The sequence below is a fragment of the Diadema setosum genome, chromosome 9, assembly GCF_964275005.1.
Source record: "Diadema setosum chromosome 9, eeDiaSeto1, whole genome shotgun sequence".
NCBI classification, from domain to species: Eukaryota; Metazoa; Echinodermata; class Echinoidea; order Diadematoida; family Diadematidae; genus Diadema; species Diadema setosum.
In genome coordinates, this window is record NC_092693.1 from 36867757 (window position 1) to 36885091 (window position 17335).

Consider the following 17335-nt stretch of genomic DNA (forward strand, 5'->3'; position numbering starts at 1 on the left):
AAGATGTTTCTCATTATCTCACCAAAAAAAAAAAAAAATGTTAGAAACCTGAAATTAGGTCTCAACCAAAACTATACAATCCCTTTAAAAACTCAGACGACGCAAGCTATAAAAAGATCGACTTGACGCGCGTTTTTGAGCATGCTCAGAACAGGTGGTTTTTGTTGTTGTTGTTGTTGTTGTTGTTGTTGTTGTTGTTGTTTCCTCTGAACGTCCCCGTCGCGGAAATTTGAAGCTAGCTTCCTAATATTGGGTAGAGTGTGACGTCTGCAGTAACGAACGAACAGATAAATCATCAAGACCACGTCCGGGGACCACGCATGATCGGCACAGGAGCGGTGGGGTGCTACCCATGAACAATTATACTGAGATTCACTTGCAGACGACATTACACAGCACGTATATTATGTACGACAATGACGTGGTTGCCATGCCCTTGGATCGCGGAATTACAGCTTCGACTGAGTGAGCGCCTCCTTTTTTATACCAAGTTGGAAGCAGGGCTCGAAGCAGGGGTCCGTGATGGCCTCCCTCTCTATCTTGAAGGTGCTGATGTCGAACTCCGTCCGCCCATCAATGGCCAGCTGGCTCAGGATCTTGCCTAACACCGCAGCAAATCTGAAAACAAGGAAACAATGCCGAGTAATGATTTACAGGTTTTAATCCAGGTAGCTGTCTGTAGGCAACAAGATGGTAGATCCGTGTCTCTGTGAAACAGACCGTTAAGCGAAACGGTTCCCAAAGACCTCCAATATCTTTGTCTTGTTAATAAGATTAGAAATTGTACAGAATTTATTTTGATGCAAACAACCTCTGAATATATTTCAGATCTGCTAACATTTATTGGTTATTAAATTTCTTCCATTTGCATGAACCACGCATGAACTAAGGGGAAATGAATACGTAAATGAGTGAATACAATGTACATGTAAGTAGTGTATGGTTCGGTAATGTATTATGTAGTAAAATCAACCAAATAATAATGTAATAAAGAACAACACTTCACCCAGAGGTAAAACTCACTTGTAGGCGTGGCCAGCTCCACAGCAGAAAATGACGTCAGGGTAACCAGTCTTGCGGCAGTTGTCAATCACAAAGTGTCTGTCTGGCGTCATGGCGTAGAGGCAGGTCTTTGAGTATAGGATCGGTCCTAGAGCCTGGCAGACCAGGGAGTGAACACGGGTTGAGTTATTGGGCTTTTATACCTGTTAGACAGTTTGTTCGTCACTACAATTCATGTCTAGCGTTTCATGTCAGACATTCCAAGTCTAAAGCAGTGGTTTTTAATGCGGCAATGGTCTTTACAAAAATATTTTTATATTATATTCTGCAATTTCATTGATCCAGAGCTGTGCGTTGATTTTTACTCCAGACACATTCGATATCATAAAATAATTACATGTATTACAATCACTGACGATAACCAGTGCAATTGCTCTCTTGTGGCGTGACATGTAGCACGACTTGTGTCATAACTTGCAGATGACCAGCATGCAGCTAGTAAATTTGCCAGGCGTCGGTAATTACTAGACGCATGATTGAAAAAGAAGAGGGATTTGCGGCAAATATTAATGTCCTCCGCTCTGTAAAATAGATGATGCGCATGTCTTCCCGCGGGTCAGAAGGAATAGCGGCGCGTCGTGGGTTAAACAACTCCATAGTTACCTTTAGTATGCACACAATTCCTACCTATACGCGCTCACACCTGTGTATCATTATTTAACGCATGCATCGCCTACAACAGTTAAATGAAGAATAGTTTATATGGCGTGGGTGTATCAAAATGGAATGACAGTGGCAAATATTAGACTGTACTCAGACTGACTACTTCGCTCATAGAATACATGTTATTTTGTGTCATTCATGTGAATGATGTACAAATATGTGCAATAAAATGTTATGTACTTTCATATCAGGGACGCTATAATACCTGTATGATCTTCCATCTAAGTGTATAGCGGATTTCCAAAACAATGGTACCGACATGAAAACACAAAAGAAATCCAGAATATCTCCAACATCTCTTGAAGGGTAGGAGCAGTTGTGAAAATGGTAGCAGAGTTAAATAATATGCTTTTCGTGGTTACAGAAGTGAAGCGCAGGAAACAAAGAAAGAAGCAAAAAACAAAATAAAACAAAACAAAACATGATGATGACAGAGAATGGCAAGTGCTGGTATACATGGGCAGAAATATTACAGCAACCGAAGAATTGATCAAAAAGTTATGATTCCGTTGTGACCATAAATAATGTTAAAAGTATAATGCGTAATGATAATCATGTTGTTCAAATGCTACTTAAAAGCAGGCTCATTAAGCGCAGGTTCCAGTACTGAATCGAGTTAAAAGATCGAAATATGGAGCACGGATACAACATAGGACCAAAGTATAGAAAACAAAAAGAAAAGACAAAACTACTCTGGGATATAACGAAGTCTTTTCAAACAGTCAAATACAGATTAGGAGAACAAATAAACCACATGCTGCAGACGGATTAACAGTATGTTGGCAGTATAGTGTAACAATTCGATTTGGAAAATTACAAAACCGAATTGTGGGTTCCCAGAAGAGATGGGAGAAGTCTTGAGAAAAGAAAACAATAGTCATATACAAACTAACAATTCAAGAATAATCTACCAGCCAGTTGCAATGAAGTGAGCACAACAATGCTTGCTGTTACCGCGCCGTCGAAGCCTTCAGAGTAGGAAGAGGAGGTGATGATGAACAGGTGGGATCCGCCTTTAATCAGGACCTCTTTGTTTTGCTTTGTTAAGAAGATTTCTATTTGAGGTTACCAATGATGATGCATGTCTTATTGTCAAAGTATTTAACAGAGAGAACACCGTGAAGTAACTCAATAAATTCCGTAGGGCTAGAATGTAGTGGTTTGTAAATTTTGCCCCAAAATGATAATAGCTTTAATTGTAATATATAGAGTTAAACTTTCTAATGACACGTGATGAAACTAATCACTCACCCTTGGTACATTTTCGGCGAGAAATTTCGTCATTTTCATTTCTCTTACTGGGTCGGGAGTGAATGTTCTCGTGTTGACACTAACCGCCTCGCCAGCAGCATCAATACCAGTCTTAAATCCAGTGTTCCCGTGGATGGGAACAGCATAGTAAGAGTGATATGGGTGATAGAAGCTAAACGTGGGGCACCTACAAAAATGTGAGAAGCAGACATGGAATGTGCCACACATGAGATTTCTTCATTTCAAACGGTAATATGGACACACCGTTGAAATATCTAGCCATTTTTTTTTTTTTTTTTTGCATGCCTTCAAGGGCTACCATGAATATTGTCGTATCACGAATTGGTTTGCGGCGTATAGTTTTCTGATATTGTAGTCCGTTGGAGTCTTTGCAGGAAGACTTCAACCCTACAGAGCTTAGCAAAATGAGTAGCATAATTCTCATCGGAGCTTCGTCACATGCTTCCTTAATGATATAAATGAATTTTGATAAACTCGTTGAACCTTAGGGTTCAGCTTGGCTTGAAGCGGGAGGTATTATTAAACAACAGTGGGTTACAGAATACAACGTTCAACTTGAAGAGACCTGCAAGAACTTGCCAGGCTTGATATCAAAGCAAAGCATGCAAGCAAACAAACAAACAAACAACCTTCCAAGCTTAGTGTTTGAGACGCATATGAAGAGGGGTGGCGCCGAAGGCCTCAAATGACAACAGTAATAATTATGGTAATAATAATAATAATGATGATGATGATAATAATAATAATAATAATAATAATAATAATAATAATAATAATAATAATAATAATAATAATAATAACAACAACAACAACAACAAACTTTATTGGAGCAACAATGTCGAGGCAGTATGTAGTCCAGCTCCAGACCAAAGCTCCCGACCCAAGACTCTGGAGGATTGCTAGAACGCCAGCAAATGCTCACTATTAAGGCATACCCTTCATGAGATTACCTGAACGAACGAGAACATCAATTTGTGCACTCAAACGGTCTCATGAGAACGATGTATTTTTTTTTTTTTACCACAGACCGAAAAGCACGTCGACGGCGGTCTTGGATTATTGCGTGTGAGAATTACAGACATGAGAATTAATTATGATGGCTCAACGCTCAACTACGTGTTGTCACTTTGGTGTGCAGGGGGCGCTATAACAGCATAACAGAATGTGCTTTTTAGGATGAGAAGGGTTTGTAGTTGAGAGAATTATTGATGAGAATGAATGATCTATGATGCGCTTCTTTCTGCCAGCACCAAGAAAGAGAGGCAGAGAGAGAGAGAGAGAGAAAAAAAAAGAAGTTCAGTACGCAGTTGCTATTACCTTCCCGTACAACGTAAACTACAGTTTATAATGGTCCAACAAATGAGAAGTAAGATAATAAAAGAAAAGAATAAATAAATTTTGCTACTGAAGTTTTTGGTGAATAGTCAATTATTATAGCATGTATTCAATGATATTATTGTTTTAAGCAGCATATGGTAAAAATACAGCAACATATTTTACAGTTTCACGCAGCAAAGACAAAGATAATGAATCGACCTATCGAATTCTACCGTGAGGTGTGTACACATCTGATACAGTGAGAGGCAAGTGTTTGCAAATTGTCCAGTCAACGACATGTGATTACATTGGCAGGTGGGACTGAGATTACTCCGCAATGGCGTTTTCCGCAATCTTGCGGTCCGATGAAGGGAATAATAGGTTGCTGATAAAAGATATAAAGGTTGTAGATAGGGGAAGCTCGATAACTTTTTCTGTGGGGCTGCTGGCCCTGTTCCAAACTGAAATACTAAAAGTTTGTTGATCTGAACACTACATTGATGTGCCTTTCAAACTTCAAGCATGGACCTTGCAGGTTCATGCTTCCAGCAAGGAGCTATATAGCTCCATGGTTCAAGATTCCATAGATTCAATTTGCAATGGTTGGCCAGAAAACAAAATCAGCTGTTCTTTCGTCCAGAGATGCATGTTTCTTTTTTTCTTTTCTTTTTTTTGCCCCATAAATGAAGACAAACATATTTCTTTGTTGGATTAAGAACCCTTTTTTCTCTTGGCTTAATTCATTCATATGAATTCCTTTTTAATTGGCGTCCTACTTGTTAAGGTATTCGAAACATTGGGTCTCTTCAACATCATATTACGAAGAGATGATGAATGCTTCAAATCGTCTGAAGCTTCCATGTCGAGCACGCAAAGTCGATGAAAACCAAATGTCCCAATTTTCTTTCTATTTTATTGTAGTCACCGACAACTCCCTTCAGTACGTCATGACGCAACCAGTATCACGCAGAAAAAAAAAAATATATATATATATAATCTGACATGGTAGCGTTAATATGAAATGAAGAAGTTGCAAACGTTATGCCTGATTTTTATCTTGCTGTAAATGTAACTGAACATGGTTTATGTATGGGTTGTTGCGCTGATATGTTTTCTCTGAATTCCATCTTTGGGTCTTGGGCCCAACTCACCCTGGGACACACTTCCTCTAAAACTGCGCTTGCCCTCGATACCCTCTCTGTATCTGGAACATACGTGCGGGTGGAAGCAGTGACGGGGGGGCCAGATGCATCTAGTCCGATCTTAAAGCCGGTATTACCATGAATTGGCAAGGCGTATGGTGACGGCCCAAGACCAGGGTGGTAAATAAAGATGGGGCACCTTTGGGAAGTGAAGAAATGTCACATGTCCCCAGTTATACCATGGCATTTGTGAAAAACGTTTTGATGTCTGTCAATCTGCACGTGATGATTATTCCACAAGTATATCCAGCAGATGTCTAACAATTCCTGTTTTAATACCTCGGGGATCTCTGCTGATATGGACGCTGCCTTTAGGAGTCTGACAATCATTCATCTTCCCTCTGATACAACATTATCCTTTTTTTAAATCATGTAAGTAATCAGTATTACAGTCAGGCGATAAAAATATCTTAATCTTGCAAAAATTATGATACCAGCGTAGGGCCTACCATAGCTCAGAAAGAATATTTCAGGTTACGGTTTGATTTACCCTTGTAACATCGATGTTTTCGGGTATCCTGAATGTGCCCCTGGCCTTTTATGCCTACCTCTCCTTCGTGAATTCCTTCATGTGGGGCGTGGCGTAGTAGGTGACCTGCTCCTGGGTGACGGTTAGTGGTATCTTCACCCCAACAGACGACAAGACTTCGTTCATCCAGGCACCTGCTGTGATCACTACCTTCTTGCACAGGAAGTCCCCTTTGGTTGTGCAAACCTAATCAAGAAGAGGTTTCCACAATATCCGAGTTAGTTGTTATATTTTTATAGTGTTTTTGTGTTTGGGTGGGCATGAGTGAAAGGCATGGCTGGGGGAGAGGGTACAGTGTCGTGGTTAGCTGGATCAAGAACCAATACTACCCCCCCCCCCCCACACACACACACACACACACTCCCTCATACAATAGGTCTTCTAGTTTCTTGGGGGGGGGGGTGTCATTTTCCGATGTTTGTTCGTTTGTTTGTCTGTTTTTGCCAAAGGTGTGGAAGGCTGTAGTTCCCCCCCCCCCCACACACACACACGTTTCCACGGCCCCTCCAGAAATGAAATATTCAGAACCTATCTACATTTCTTACCAAGCTTATTGAAGTACCCTTCGTGAAGATAATTCTAGTTTCATTAATGTTACAGAGCAGGCTGTTAAGATAAAAACAAAATCCCTAATGCATGTACCTTGGTTAAGTTACCCTGCTTCGTCAACTTCATAACGGCAGCATTTTCGACGATGGTGGCGCCGTGCAGCCGTGCCAGTTGGGTGTGGATAGCGTTACCCATGGCGGCGTCTACCAGACCGGATTCTTGTTGGTAGAGACACACCCATTCTGGTGTAGGGTTGAACTGAGGAAACTTGTGGCGCAGACTTTCCCCTTCCAGTCTTTCATACCTGTACGAATGATTAAATTAAAATGCAAAACTTTTTTACGATGGATACCAATTCATTTGCGTATTAACCCGTTGAAGACTGACTAATTTTGCTACAACACGTTTTCCCATAGACCCCTGCCCGAGTATAAGACTCGTAGGACAAAAACATTTACAGATATGAATGAGAAGGGAGGTGGTCTCTCTCACTTCCCTGTTACAACTAGACGACAACAGCGAGATTTAATTCTGTGACGTTCACGATGCGCTTCCTCCTCGGTTGGACAATGGAAACAGCTATCTTGCGCATGTGCAGAACACCTTTTCTTTTGGCCTAATGGCGTCGTTTTAGCGTTTGCGGCGCAGTTCTTAAGTTCGCTAATATCTATATAAAAAAGACGACAATGGAGAAATATGAGGGACAATGGAACTAAAGGAAGAAAAGAAATAATGTCTACCTGCGTTATCATAACAGGTAAATCTGTGGGGCAAAAACACAAACGGGAATACCAAACCAGATTAATTTGTAATTTTTCATGAATTATGTTCAGGGCTTTATTACTATCATTTTTTTTTTTTTTTTTTTTTTACAGAATTAACAGATGACTTGACTTTCAAGGTGGATTAAGAGTTGACATACAACAGAAAGACACAAAGTCCATACACGTACGCACACATAAACATATTATTCTCTCTCTCTGACACACACATACACACACACACTGTAATATATACATATATATATATATATATATATATATATATATATATATATATATATATATATACATATATACATAATATATATATATATATATATATGTATATTATATATATATATATATATATATATATATATACACATAATATATATATATATATATATATATATATATATACATATATATATATATACATATACATATATATTTGTCATATATATTAGTGTGTGTGTGTGTGTGCGTGTGTGTGTACATGTATATTCATATACACGCAAACATGGAGCATACCATGCAGAAAATCATACTAACACCAGTCAAATATTCAGCGTGACATGAGTTAGTGTTTGTCATCATTTGTCAACCATTCCAACGGCAGACATAAGATTGCAAAATACTTTTGATAAGTATAAGAACCATCAGCATCCTCATAGCGTCTATAGCAAGGTATCGCAGCCTACGTGTCCCTGTCAACATTGATAGTACCGCGATACATCAGCCTTCTACAATTTATTGCTGACTCAGCAAATCACGCCATCGGGTAAAAAGTAGGTTTGATGGTTCGAAGGTCGTCGCAATATCAGTTTACGATCTGCAATGTTGGGTTCCAGGTTAAGGTTAGAGAAACAACAATGGCAAAGTCGCATCCTTCCTGTTACTCTTTTATCTGACACGACCCATGTATAGATACCGATGGAACCACGTGGCGGGGGGGGGGGGGTGGGGGGAGGCGGGGATTAATTGGTACGAAACATGAAACTTCCTTTCTAAAATTGATCTTTATATATATCCTACATGTTCTAACACATCAAACCTTGCAGGCTCTTATACAATGTATTTCTGTAAAGGAGGGATTGAATTAAATCTACTTGTAATTTACAATGAACATCAGTCCATATACTATTTAGTTGACAGAAGGATAGGCAAGCACATATAAGATATAAAAGATAATATGAATGATAAAACATATGAATATACGTAGACAACAATGCCTTCAAAAGGACGGAGATAAAGACAACAAATGGTATCAATATGGCATCGAAGGGGAAAAGAAAACATTCACATGCTTTATCGAGCAAGTTTCACACATTAAAGCACCCGTTTTTACATTGCAAAAAGTGGACTGTATGGAACAAAACCACAAATTAAAATGATTATAAAGTAGTTATTCATTTGACAAAGGTTAAATCATCATGCATCATAACAATCATGCAGACAATTTATTCTTACACCAGTCAAACGTGCCATGTGCTGATGTAAATCATCCTAAGCAAACCAATCTAACACTTCAAAGGCAGACAGAGAAGGGGAGGTGATAGGACTAGTCATAACCATCACCATTAACTCATCGCGTTGCGAACGTTATCGAATCCTACGTGCCGCCCCCCCCCCCCCCCCCCCACCCCGTTGGCATTAGGCCTATAGACAGTACTTCGATAACCAGCGAAAGGAATAGGGTGTACATGTATAGCCTTCTACAGTTTACTGCTGACTCAGCAAATCACACCATCAGCTACAAAGTAGGTCTGGATAGTTCTAAGGTCATCACTGTTGTTTATGCTCTGCAATGTGGGTTCGAGATTAAGACTGGACACAACAATGGCATAGTCGTATCCTTGCGGCTGGTTTGCACTTTTTCAGTTACCACAAAATGACCTGTAGACAAAGAAACAACGGAATCTCGTGACCCAGCGAATAAATACGGAACATAACAAAAACCCTCATGCTCCTTCCATTAAAGGGATCGTATAGTTTTGGTTGAGACCTGATTTCAGATTTCTAACATTTTTGGTGAGATAATGAGAAACCTCTTCTGAAATATGAAAGAGAATGTAGTTATATGAGGATTTCAACGTTTATTTGATGAACATTGGTTTTGAAATGGCTGAGATATCCAAAAAAGCGTGATTCTAATAAAGTGTGGGACCCACACTTTATTACGATCGCTTTGTTTTACTTTGTTTTTGGATGTTTCAGTCATTCCAAACCCAATTTTCATTAAGTAAACTTTGAATTCCTCTTTAAATGGTATGCTCTGTACTATATCTCAACTGTTTTCTTGGTATCTCACAAAAAGTTAAAAGCCCAATTCTCATCTCCACCAATACTGTACCATCCCTTTAAGATTTCACGTCCTATTCATAACAGCACCTCAGGATGAACAGTAATTCTTAAAGTTAAGGTAAACTAATTATATCCTTTTGGGGGATGAGGGAATGATAACATCGCCCCTTTGTTTCTTCGGTCCCCTGGTATACTAGTATAGGTAACTTGAAGGAAGACTTCATGAACACTGCAACATACAGTACACTTTATTGAGCATATTGAGTAACAGACCAAAGTCGCAGCGCTTTTTCCTCTTTGTCTAGATGTTTGTCTGATTGTTTTTGAAGGAGTGCAAAGAGATAGCCCTGTATAGAACCAGCTCCAAATTAAAGTGGAAACTTATACTGATGTATGAACTAGGAGACAGGTTAAACAAACTTCCTCATCTGTATGAATGTTTAAAGAAAACTCAGTTGTAATACGTCGATCAATACTCATCTTTGTTCACTGTCATGTATACGCTGATTTAGAAGGATTTTGCGAGTACGTGGAGTCTTTCCTAGGTTCTGCATTGATTTTATAGATGCGACTCATTTGCAGAACTTCTTATAAAATACGACATCATGTTGTCCTTACATTTGCGTGTCGTTGTTAAAACTTATACAGACTATACATGCTATAACATAATCCACAAACTGCCAGCCCGTGCACGCACATGAAACGTTATAGAATTTCATCACTCATGACAGGGCCCTCTGATATATAGACCAGTGGCAACACTGGAAAGGCTACTCTGGATAAAGAAGACGTTTTTATGACCATTCCCTAGCTTCCGTGACCTACTTTACATTCGCAGCATCCATGGCTTTGGCGTACTGCTCCACCACCTGTTCGCCCAGTGTGCCCCTCTTGGTGATGTCCAAGCCACCAGTCTTGTAGACCACCTGTAGCCCGGATTCCCTCTCCGCCTCCGCCCATGCCTTATAGGTGCCTTTGGCCAGCTCTACGTACTCCGGACCGCTGTACGAGAGACGGCTACGGAAAATAACAAAGAAAATGTAAAGGAGAAAAAAAAGATATTTCATTTTCATTTCAGTCCATTATTCTTGAATGTAGCAAAGTATTCATAGAGATATGACAACAATACTATGAATAGAATAAGACATGACAGCAATAATAATAATGATAATAATAATAATAATAATAATAATAATATAATAGTGGCTACTTGGTCCACCTTTCGGTGCTCATGGCGCTTCAAAAAAATGAAAAATATGAATAAATGGTATAACAATATGACAGATAAAACAAGGTTATGCAAAGTGAAGAGGTTATGAGAAGGCAATAGAGAAGGCAGTATCTTTGTCGTTTCTTTAGAACTAATACAATCAACATATATCGACACTTGCGAACACACACACACACACACACACAGAGAAGAAGAAGAAGAAGAAGAAGAAGGAGGAGGAGGAGGAGGAGAAGAAGAAGAAGGTTTGTCTTTCTATCTGCATTTCGCGCCGTTCTATCGTCGTTTACTTAGTTTTAAATCTGTTTGGGGATGAGTTAAAATTTCAGGCTACGCAAGTTGTGCTAAAAAAAAAAAGAAAAAAGAAAGACAGAAGAAGCAAGGACTATGATAATTGCAGAATCACGTTGACAGCTATTATTATGATTGTTCTAAGGCAAATATTTCAACTATATGTTGAGAAAGGAAATGAGGTATACATTATTTACCAGCCTCAGTTGGGGCATTTCTATGATTAACGTACAGACGTACCGCAGCAAATGTAGTGTTTGCAAATTGTACATAGCTTCTGTATCATACATTGGATAAATCTCTGACGCTCTAACGACGTGTTCTTAGTGGAGAAATAGATTGAAATGTCCTCATTATCTACACCATGTAATGCTAAAACATTCATTGCGCAGAGGAAAGAAAGGTGTTAGGAATGCGGCCCGTATGTTCACTAATGGCTATGTATAGCACCGTAAATATCCGGTTCATTATGTACTTCATTGATGAATCCTCGATTTTGATTGGTCCGGGGGGGGGGGGGGGGGGGGTCACCTCCCTGATTGGTCATAAGTGCAGTCATTAGGTTTTGCTATACTGCCCGGCAGTCAGGTAGAAGCGGTTTTTGAAGATGCGTGCATGTACAGTTATTCTCATATTAGCCCAGAGCCTAATATCTCTGACCGGTAGCACGATAATTTCATTTCATTTTCTTGCCCCTGCATACGTACAGTAAGTGGTAATATGATATTATAGGGGCCTATATTACGCGAGTATATCATACGTTCTACATGGTGCATTCTTTATCATTGTGGTATAATGCGCTATGTTTAGGCCGTAGACCAGATAGCGACAATGATCTTAATTGTATTCATTTAAAAATGAAGAGTGTTGGAGTTAAACAAAGTGGTATAAAATCTTATCTTCTCTGCCAATGAATAAGAATCAGCATTTAGATTTAGATTTTCTTCTCGTTTTTCAATGCCCTCGGTTTATGGGCAACGCATCTCGGAGGATCATACACCAGGGCCCCATTTCATAAAAGATGTTAGGATAACTCTTGCTGGAATGGCAACTTCCAATAGCAAGAGCCAATCAGGAAGCGGATTCTTGCCGTTGCCATGACAATTTCCATTCCAGTATGAGTTGCTATCCTATCAACTTTTTGTGAAATGGGGCCCTGGGGAGTCATAGTATGATTTTGATCATATTCGTATTACATGTATATACATGTATTTTTTTGATTGCGAGTCAAAACAACCATATCATTATAAACACTGAGATGCATGTGAGGTGATATCCGGGTTATTCTTACATAATCCTGGAGTGATCCTGTGAGCCCCCATTATGATGACCAAGGTTATACTGCTCCAAGCCTAGAACCCCTGAAAAAGAGAACACCCGAAAAAAAAAGTGTATTAAGATCATGCAGTCAATATAGCAGAACAGAAAAATAACACTATAAATATGGTCGTTGTCCCCTTATGAAGACAATTATATCTATATAATCAAATCCTCGCCCAAACCACGAAATATCATACTGACCACCAAAGACAGCTTACGACCACTCCTACACAACATTTATTTTGGCACATATCTTGGCAGGTAAACAGTACCAAAGAACTGAGTGTAATATGGGGATAGACCACGAAGGTAGTTATACATCTCGGCTTACTCACTTTTTCCAGCTCTTTTAGCAAGCCAGTAAACAGCGGCGCTGCCGATCCCTCCGCAACCAACAACAATGTAGTCGAACTCTTTTGGAGTAGACATAATGTCGATTTGTCTGTCCGGCCAAGCGGCAGGGCAAAAACTGAACTGGACAGATGTTAATATGTGCAGCGAATGCACTTGTGCAGCTTTCCTTCACCAGTCAGATTCAGAATGACCAGGAGCTTCTGCTTTGAAACCGAGCTTCGAATATATGGAGAAGCCCGCGAGCAATGGTGTGCGTAGATTCGAATAATCGGAATGAACTCTGTGCCGTTTTAATACTCGTACGTGTTTACAAAATACACGTATTGCGATGAGGTGTACTGTAATTGTGTCCTGCGCGTTCGAGTTTCTATACTGTACCGTTTATCTGTACCCAAAGAGCTAATATACAATACGTACGTACGATAATGTTCAGGTCGGTGAGAACCGGTTCAATTATGGAGTTTTATCTCCATGGTTCAATCGCTGATCTCTATAGGAAATATTTCCTATATATACTGATATAAGTCAGTGGGTTCAATCATGGCGGTACAAAGACCCGACTTTTTTTTTTAATTGTTTTAAATGCAACCAAACAACAAACAAAACAAACAATATAAACAATGTACAAAATGACCAGCCTATAGCAATAAAAAGGGTTCAGTAAACAAGACACCTTAAACTATCTGCCATAATGGAATAACAAAAGAAGATGGATGTCTATGAGATATATAGAAGTAGAGGATCAACCATTACAAAAGCATGGACCACTTCCTCAAATGGCATTGCAATTTACCTTTCTTTTGTGCTATAGCATATTCAATTTTCTGTTTATACTTTACTAAAGCCATAAATGCATCAAAATTCAGAGTTGAACCTTGAAATCTACATCTATATTATATAAAACTTAAGACAAAGAAATAAGAAATTTATACCAAACATCATATTAAAGAGCGAAAAGGTGTTTACCTTTTTGGTCTTTTCCGCTATGAAATCAAAATAATTTTTGCCATAAAGGTAGTGTTTTAGGACATTGTACAAATAAATGAAAAGCAGTTTCCTGTTCTTGACTACAAAACATACACTCTGGGTGTTCTATTTTTTTTTTTTTTTTTTTGAGGTTTTGACACGACCCCCTATGTGCAAATCATTAATAAAATGAATTTCTTTCTCAAACCAGTCAGAGTAATAAAAAAAGGTCTATGTTTCAAACTAATTTTCTTATTCCACCATATATAGTCCTGTAAATGAAAATTTGAAAGACCAAGGTCTTTCAAAATACCTTTTCTATAAATGTACATGTACCATACTTTTAAGGTTTCAACTAATTGAGAATTATTAAGCTTGTTCAAAACACAACCTGGGGCGTTTGCTCTCCACAAAACTAAGCTATGTTCATGAAAATTCAATAGCATTATCTGTTCAATGTGTTTCCATATATCTGAATAATTAGGATATAAGAATTTTGCAACCCATGTCATCTTCTGAGCCTGTGCATAAACAGCAGGATCAATCATACGCAAACCGCCTAAATCATAATCATTACATAATTAACTCTCTTTTCACTCTATCTCTACCCCCTTTCCATATAAATTTAAAAAGTATACTATTCAGTCGTTTAACGAACGACTGAGGTATATCTAAACAAAGTACAGTGAACATAAAAGTCAGCTGAGGTAAGAGCAGTGCTTTGACCACAGCTATCTTTCCTAAAAGTGACAAATTTCTTTGTTTCCAACAATTAAGTGTAAGCTCTATTTCTACTAATTTGGGTACATAATTTAATTCATACAGAGATTTCGTATTCAGTGAAAAGAGAACACCCAATGCTTTAAATGAATTTTCCTTCCATTGTAAACCTTCCAACTGAAGAGGATGAAAGGTAGACCCCTTTAAGGATCCAATGTGTATAGCTAAAATTCAGATTTTGATAAATGTACTTTACATCCTGAGAATATTGCAAATTTGTGTAACAACTCAAATAAATTTTGGAAAGACTCTGCATCACCATTCAGAAATACTGTTGTATCATCTGCATACATACTCAACTTTTTTTCATAATTCCCAGTGGGTATACCTTTAATCATTATGTCTACTGCTACGAATAGCGAAACCCAGAACTTCTATGGCTAAAATGAAAAGTAGTGGGGATATTGGGCAACCTTGGAAAATACCTCTAGACATGGAAATTTGATCAGTGAAAAAAAAAAACATTATTCATCACAAAACTGCTCCTCACATCATAAAAAGTTTTTATCCACTGAATGAAGTTGTTTCCACGGTTAAATTTCTTAAGAATTTCAAATAAAAAATTGTGTTCAACCCTGTCAAATGCTTTTTCAAAATCTAAAAACAAAATCGTTCCTGGTATCTTCAATATGTCAGTATATTCAATCATGTCCACAATGGTCCGAATATTAGCACTTATATTTCTACGTGGCATGAAGCCTTGTTGATCTACCTTAATTATGGTATGTAAACTCAATCTTAATCTATTTGCAAAAAGCTTTGCTATTATTTTATAATCTACATTTAGTAGTGATATAGGTCTATAATTTTTCACTAAATAAGGATCCTTATCTTTCTTAGGTAGCAACGTTATGACACCATGTCTCAGAGATTGCGTTAACAAAGAGTTTGTAAATGAAAAGTTATACATATCTAACAATGAATCAGTAATGTCGTTCAAGAAAACAATATAAAATTCGACCGGAAGCCCATCCAGCCCTGGTGTTTTATTGGAACTCATTGCTTTCAAAATAGCCCAAATTTCTGATTTTATCACTGGGGCATTTAGTGTAGTTTTATTTGTCTCACAAAAAACCCGACTTTGTACCTCTATGGTTCAATACAGTGTATGCGCACGTGCAGTCGCTGTTGCCAGACTAGTCTTTATCATAGTCCCTCTCGCTGTAGTACGTACTTGGAAGAGAAGAAGATAACACCATGGAGCTCCATGATAGCGGAGAGGATCGTCAAACTAGATTGAGCAAAGCCACCAGGGAAAGCCATCTAGTTTATACGGATGGCTCTGTGGTCGGTGCTAACAAAGGCGCGATGACCTCTGAAATGCGCTAGCGGTCGATTTTATAGCCATGGATTTATGTGCAATACTCGTCGACATCAGATGAGATCACTCATATTTGAGATGATAGAAAAAAGTAAGTTTCAACTGATGATGTAAATAAACTAGAGGAATTTGCACAACGGTGCCATGAGACAAAGAAGTAAGCCTAAATCTCTGATGGCATTAATTCATAAGATCGTTTTGTCGATTGATAAACGATAGAATAATCTCTACTCTAGTCCATGGAGATATTAGTGAACTTCATGGTTAGACGTGATCTCCTCAAAAAGTATATATATGCATGATGGTACAGGAAGTGTGCGTGTGTGTATCTGTCTGTCTGTCTGTCTGTTTGTGTCTGTGTGTAGTCACTTTTTAAAAAGAAAAGTACATTCCTTGCACTTGTTACATAATGAGAATGTTGAAATCATATTCCCCATGCTTTTTGAAAAAGATAAGTCGAGCGTTCTGTCATTTCAACAGAAAAAAAAAGAAAATGTGTTGATTTCTTGTGATGTTTTCTTTGTTCCATTGTGCCCTGTATTTTGATATCACATATTCCTGTAGTCTTTTTATCAAGCGATGGCGGCACATGGATCTACCTCAAAAACACAATTAAACGAACATAGATTTTGAATAAAATGTCCAATTTTCCTTAAACTTCGCTGATGTGTATATAGGCCTGTGACTACCATTTCTGCATCTGCATTTATTAGTCTACTGTTACATAATAATATTATGGTTCCGGTCAACACAAAAGAAAAAATATATTGTAGGCCGTCCAAATGACAATTGGTCCTCGATGACTGCGGAATAATCTAATAATCTAATCATCACTTATTTCTGGCTTAGAGTCACTCAAAGTCGACACAAGAAACTAAATGATACAACCATGCAGTTTCTGACCCTGGATGACGGCGTCTACTACTGATTCCATGACACATTCACTTTTCACTGCATAGGTGGGATCATTTCTAGGAGGTATGCTTACCTCCTGGTTGTGGATCTATAGTAGATCAGAAGGCCCTCCAGGCCCCTGTAACCAGGAAGAGCTGTGGCTTACTTCGGGACTGGGGGGGGGGGGGGTATCTGCTGGATGCAGAGCATTTCTGAAAAATCATCGGCAAGACGAAATATGATTGCTTTTTCCGCATGCGCAAGAGATCAGTGGCGCAGACAAATAAACCGTACGTAAAGACTAAACATTGTCAGTCGTTCCAGTATACTGGAGACCTACCTGTATACGATTGCGCCAATGCACCCGTTGATTCCCTAGCAATCATTCTCATTAGCAATCCTTATCATGCTAATCGTTTCAAGAGGAAGAAAACTGAAAGAGAGAGAGAGAATATTGTTTTACAAACTGAACCGGGGCGTCACAAAAGAACGTATACTGCTGATATAGCCATACAGGCGAAT

General features: G+C 38.6%; 1 protein-coding gene across 1 annotated transcript; it reads right to left on the bottom strand.

Annotated features, from left to right (window-relative positions):
• Positions 1 to 445: 445 nt before the first annotated feature.
• On the bottom strand, positions 446 to 12934 carry LOC140233166 (monomeric sarcosine oxidase-like). The gene is made up of 8 exons (XM_072313282.1): positions 12834 to 12934; positions 12470 to 12539; positions 10485 to 10676; positions 6688 to 6898; positions 6065 to 6231; positions 5466 to 5655; positions 1024 to 1157; positions 446 to 618 (listed from the first exon to the last, which is right to left on the bottom strand). The coding sequence occupies exons 1-8, from the start codon at positions 12925 to 12927 to the stop codon at positions 450 to 452; spliced, it is 1227 nt and encodes a 408-aa protein (XP_072169383.1). The 5' UTR covers positions 12928 to 12934; the 3' UTR covers positions 446 to 449.
• Between the last annotated feature and the right edge of the window lie 4401 nt (positions 12935 to 17335).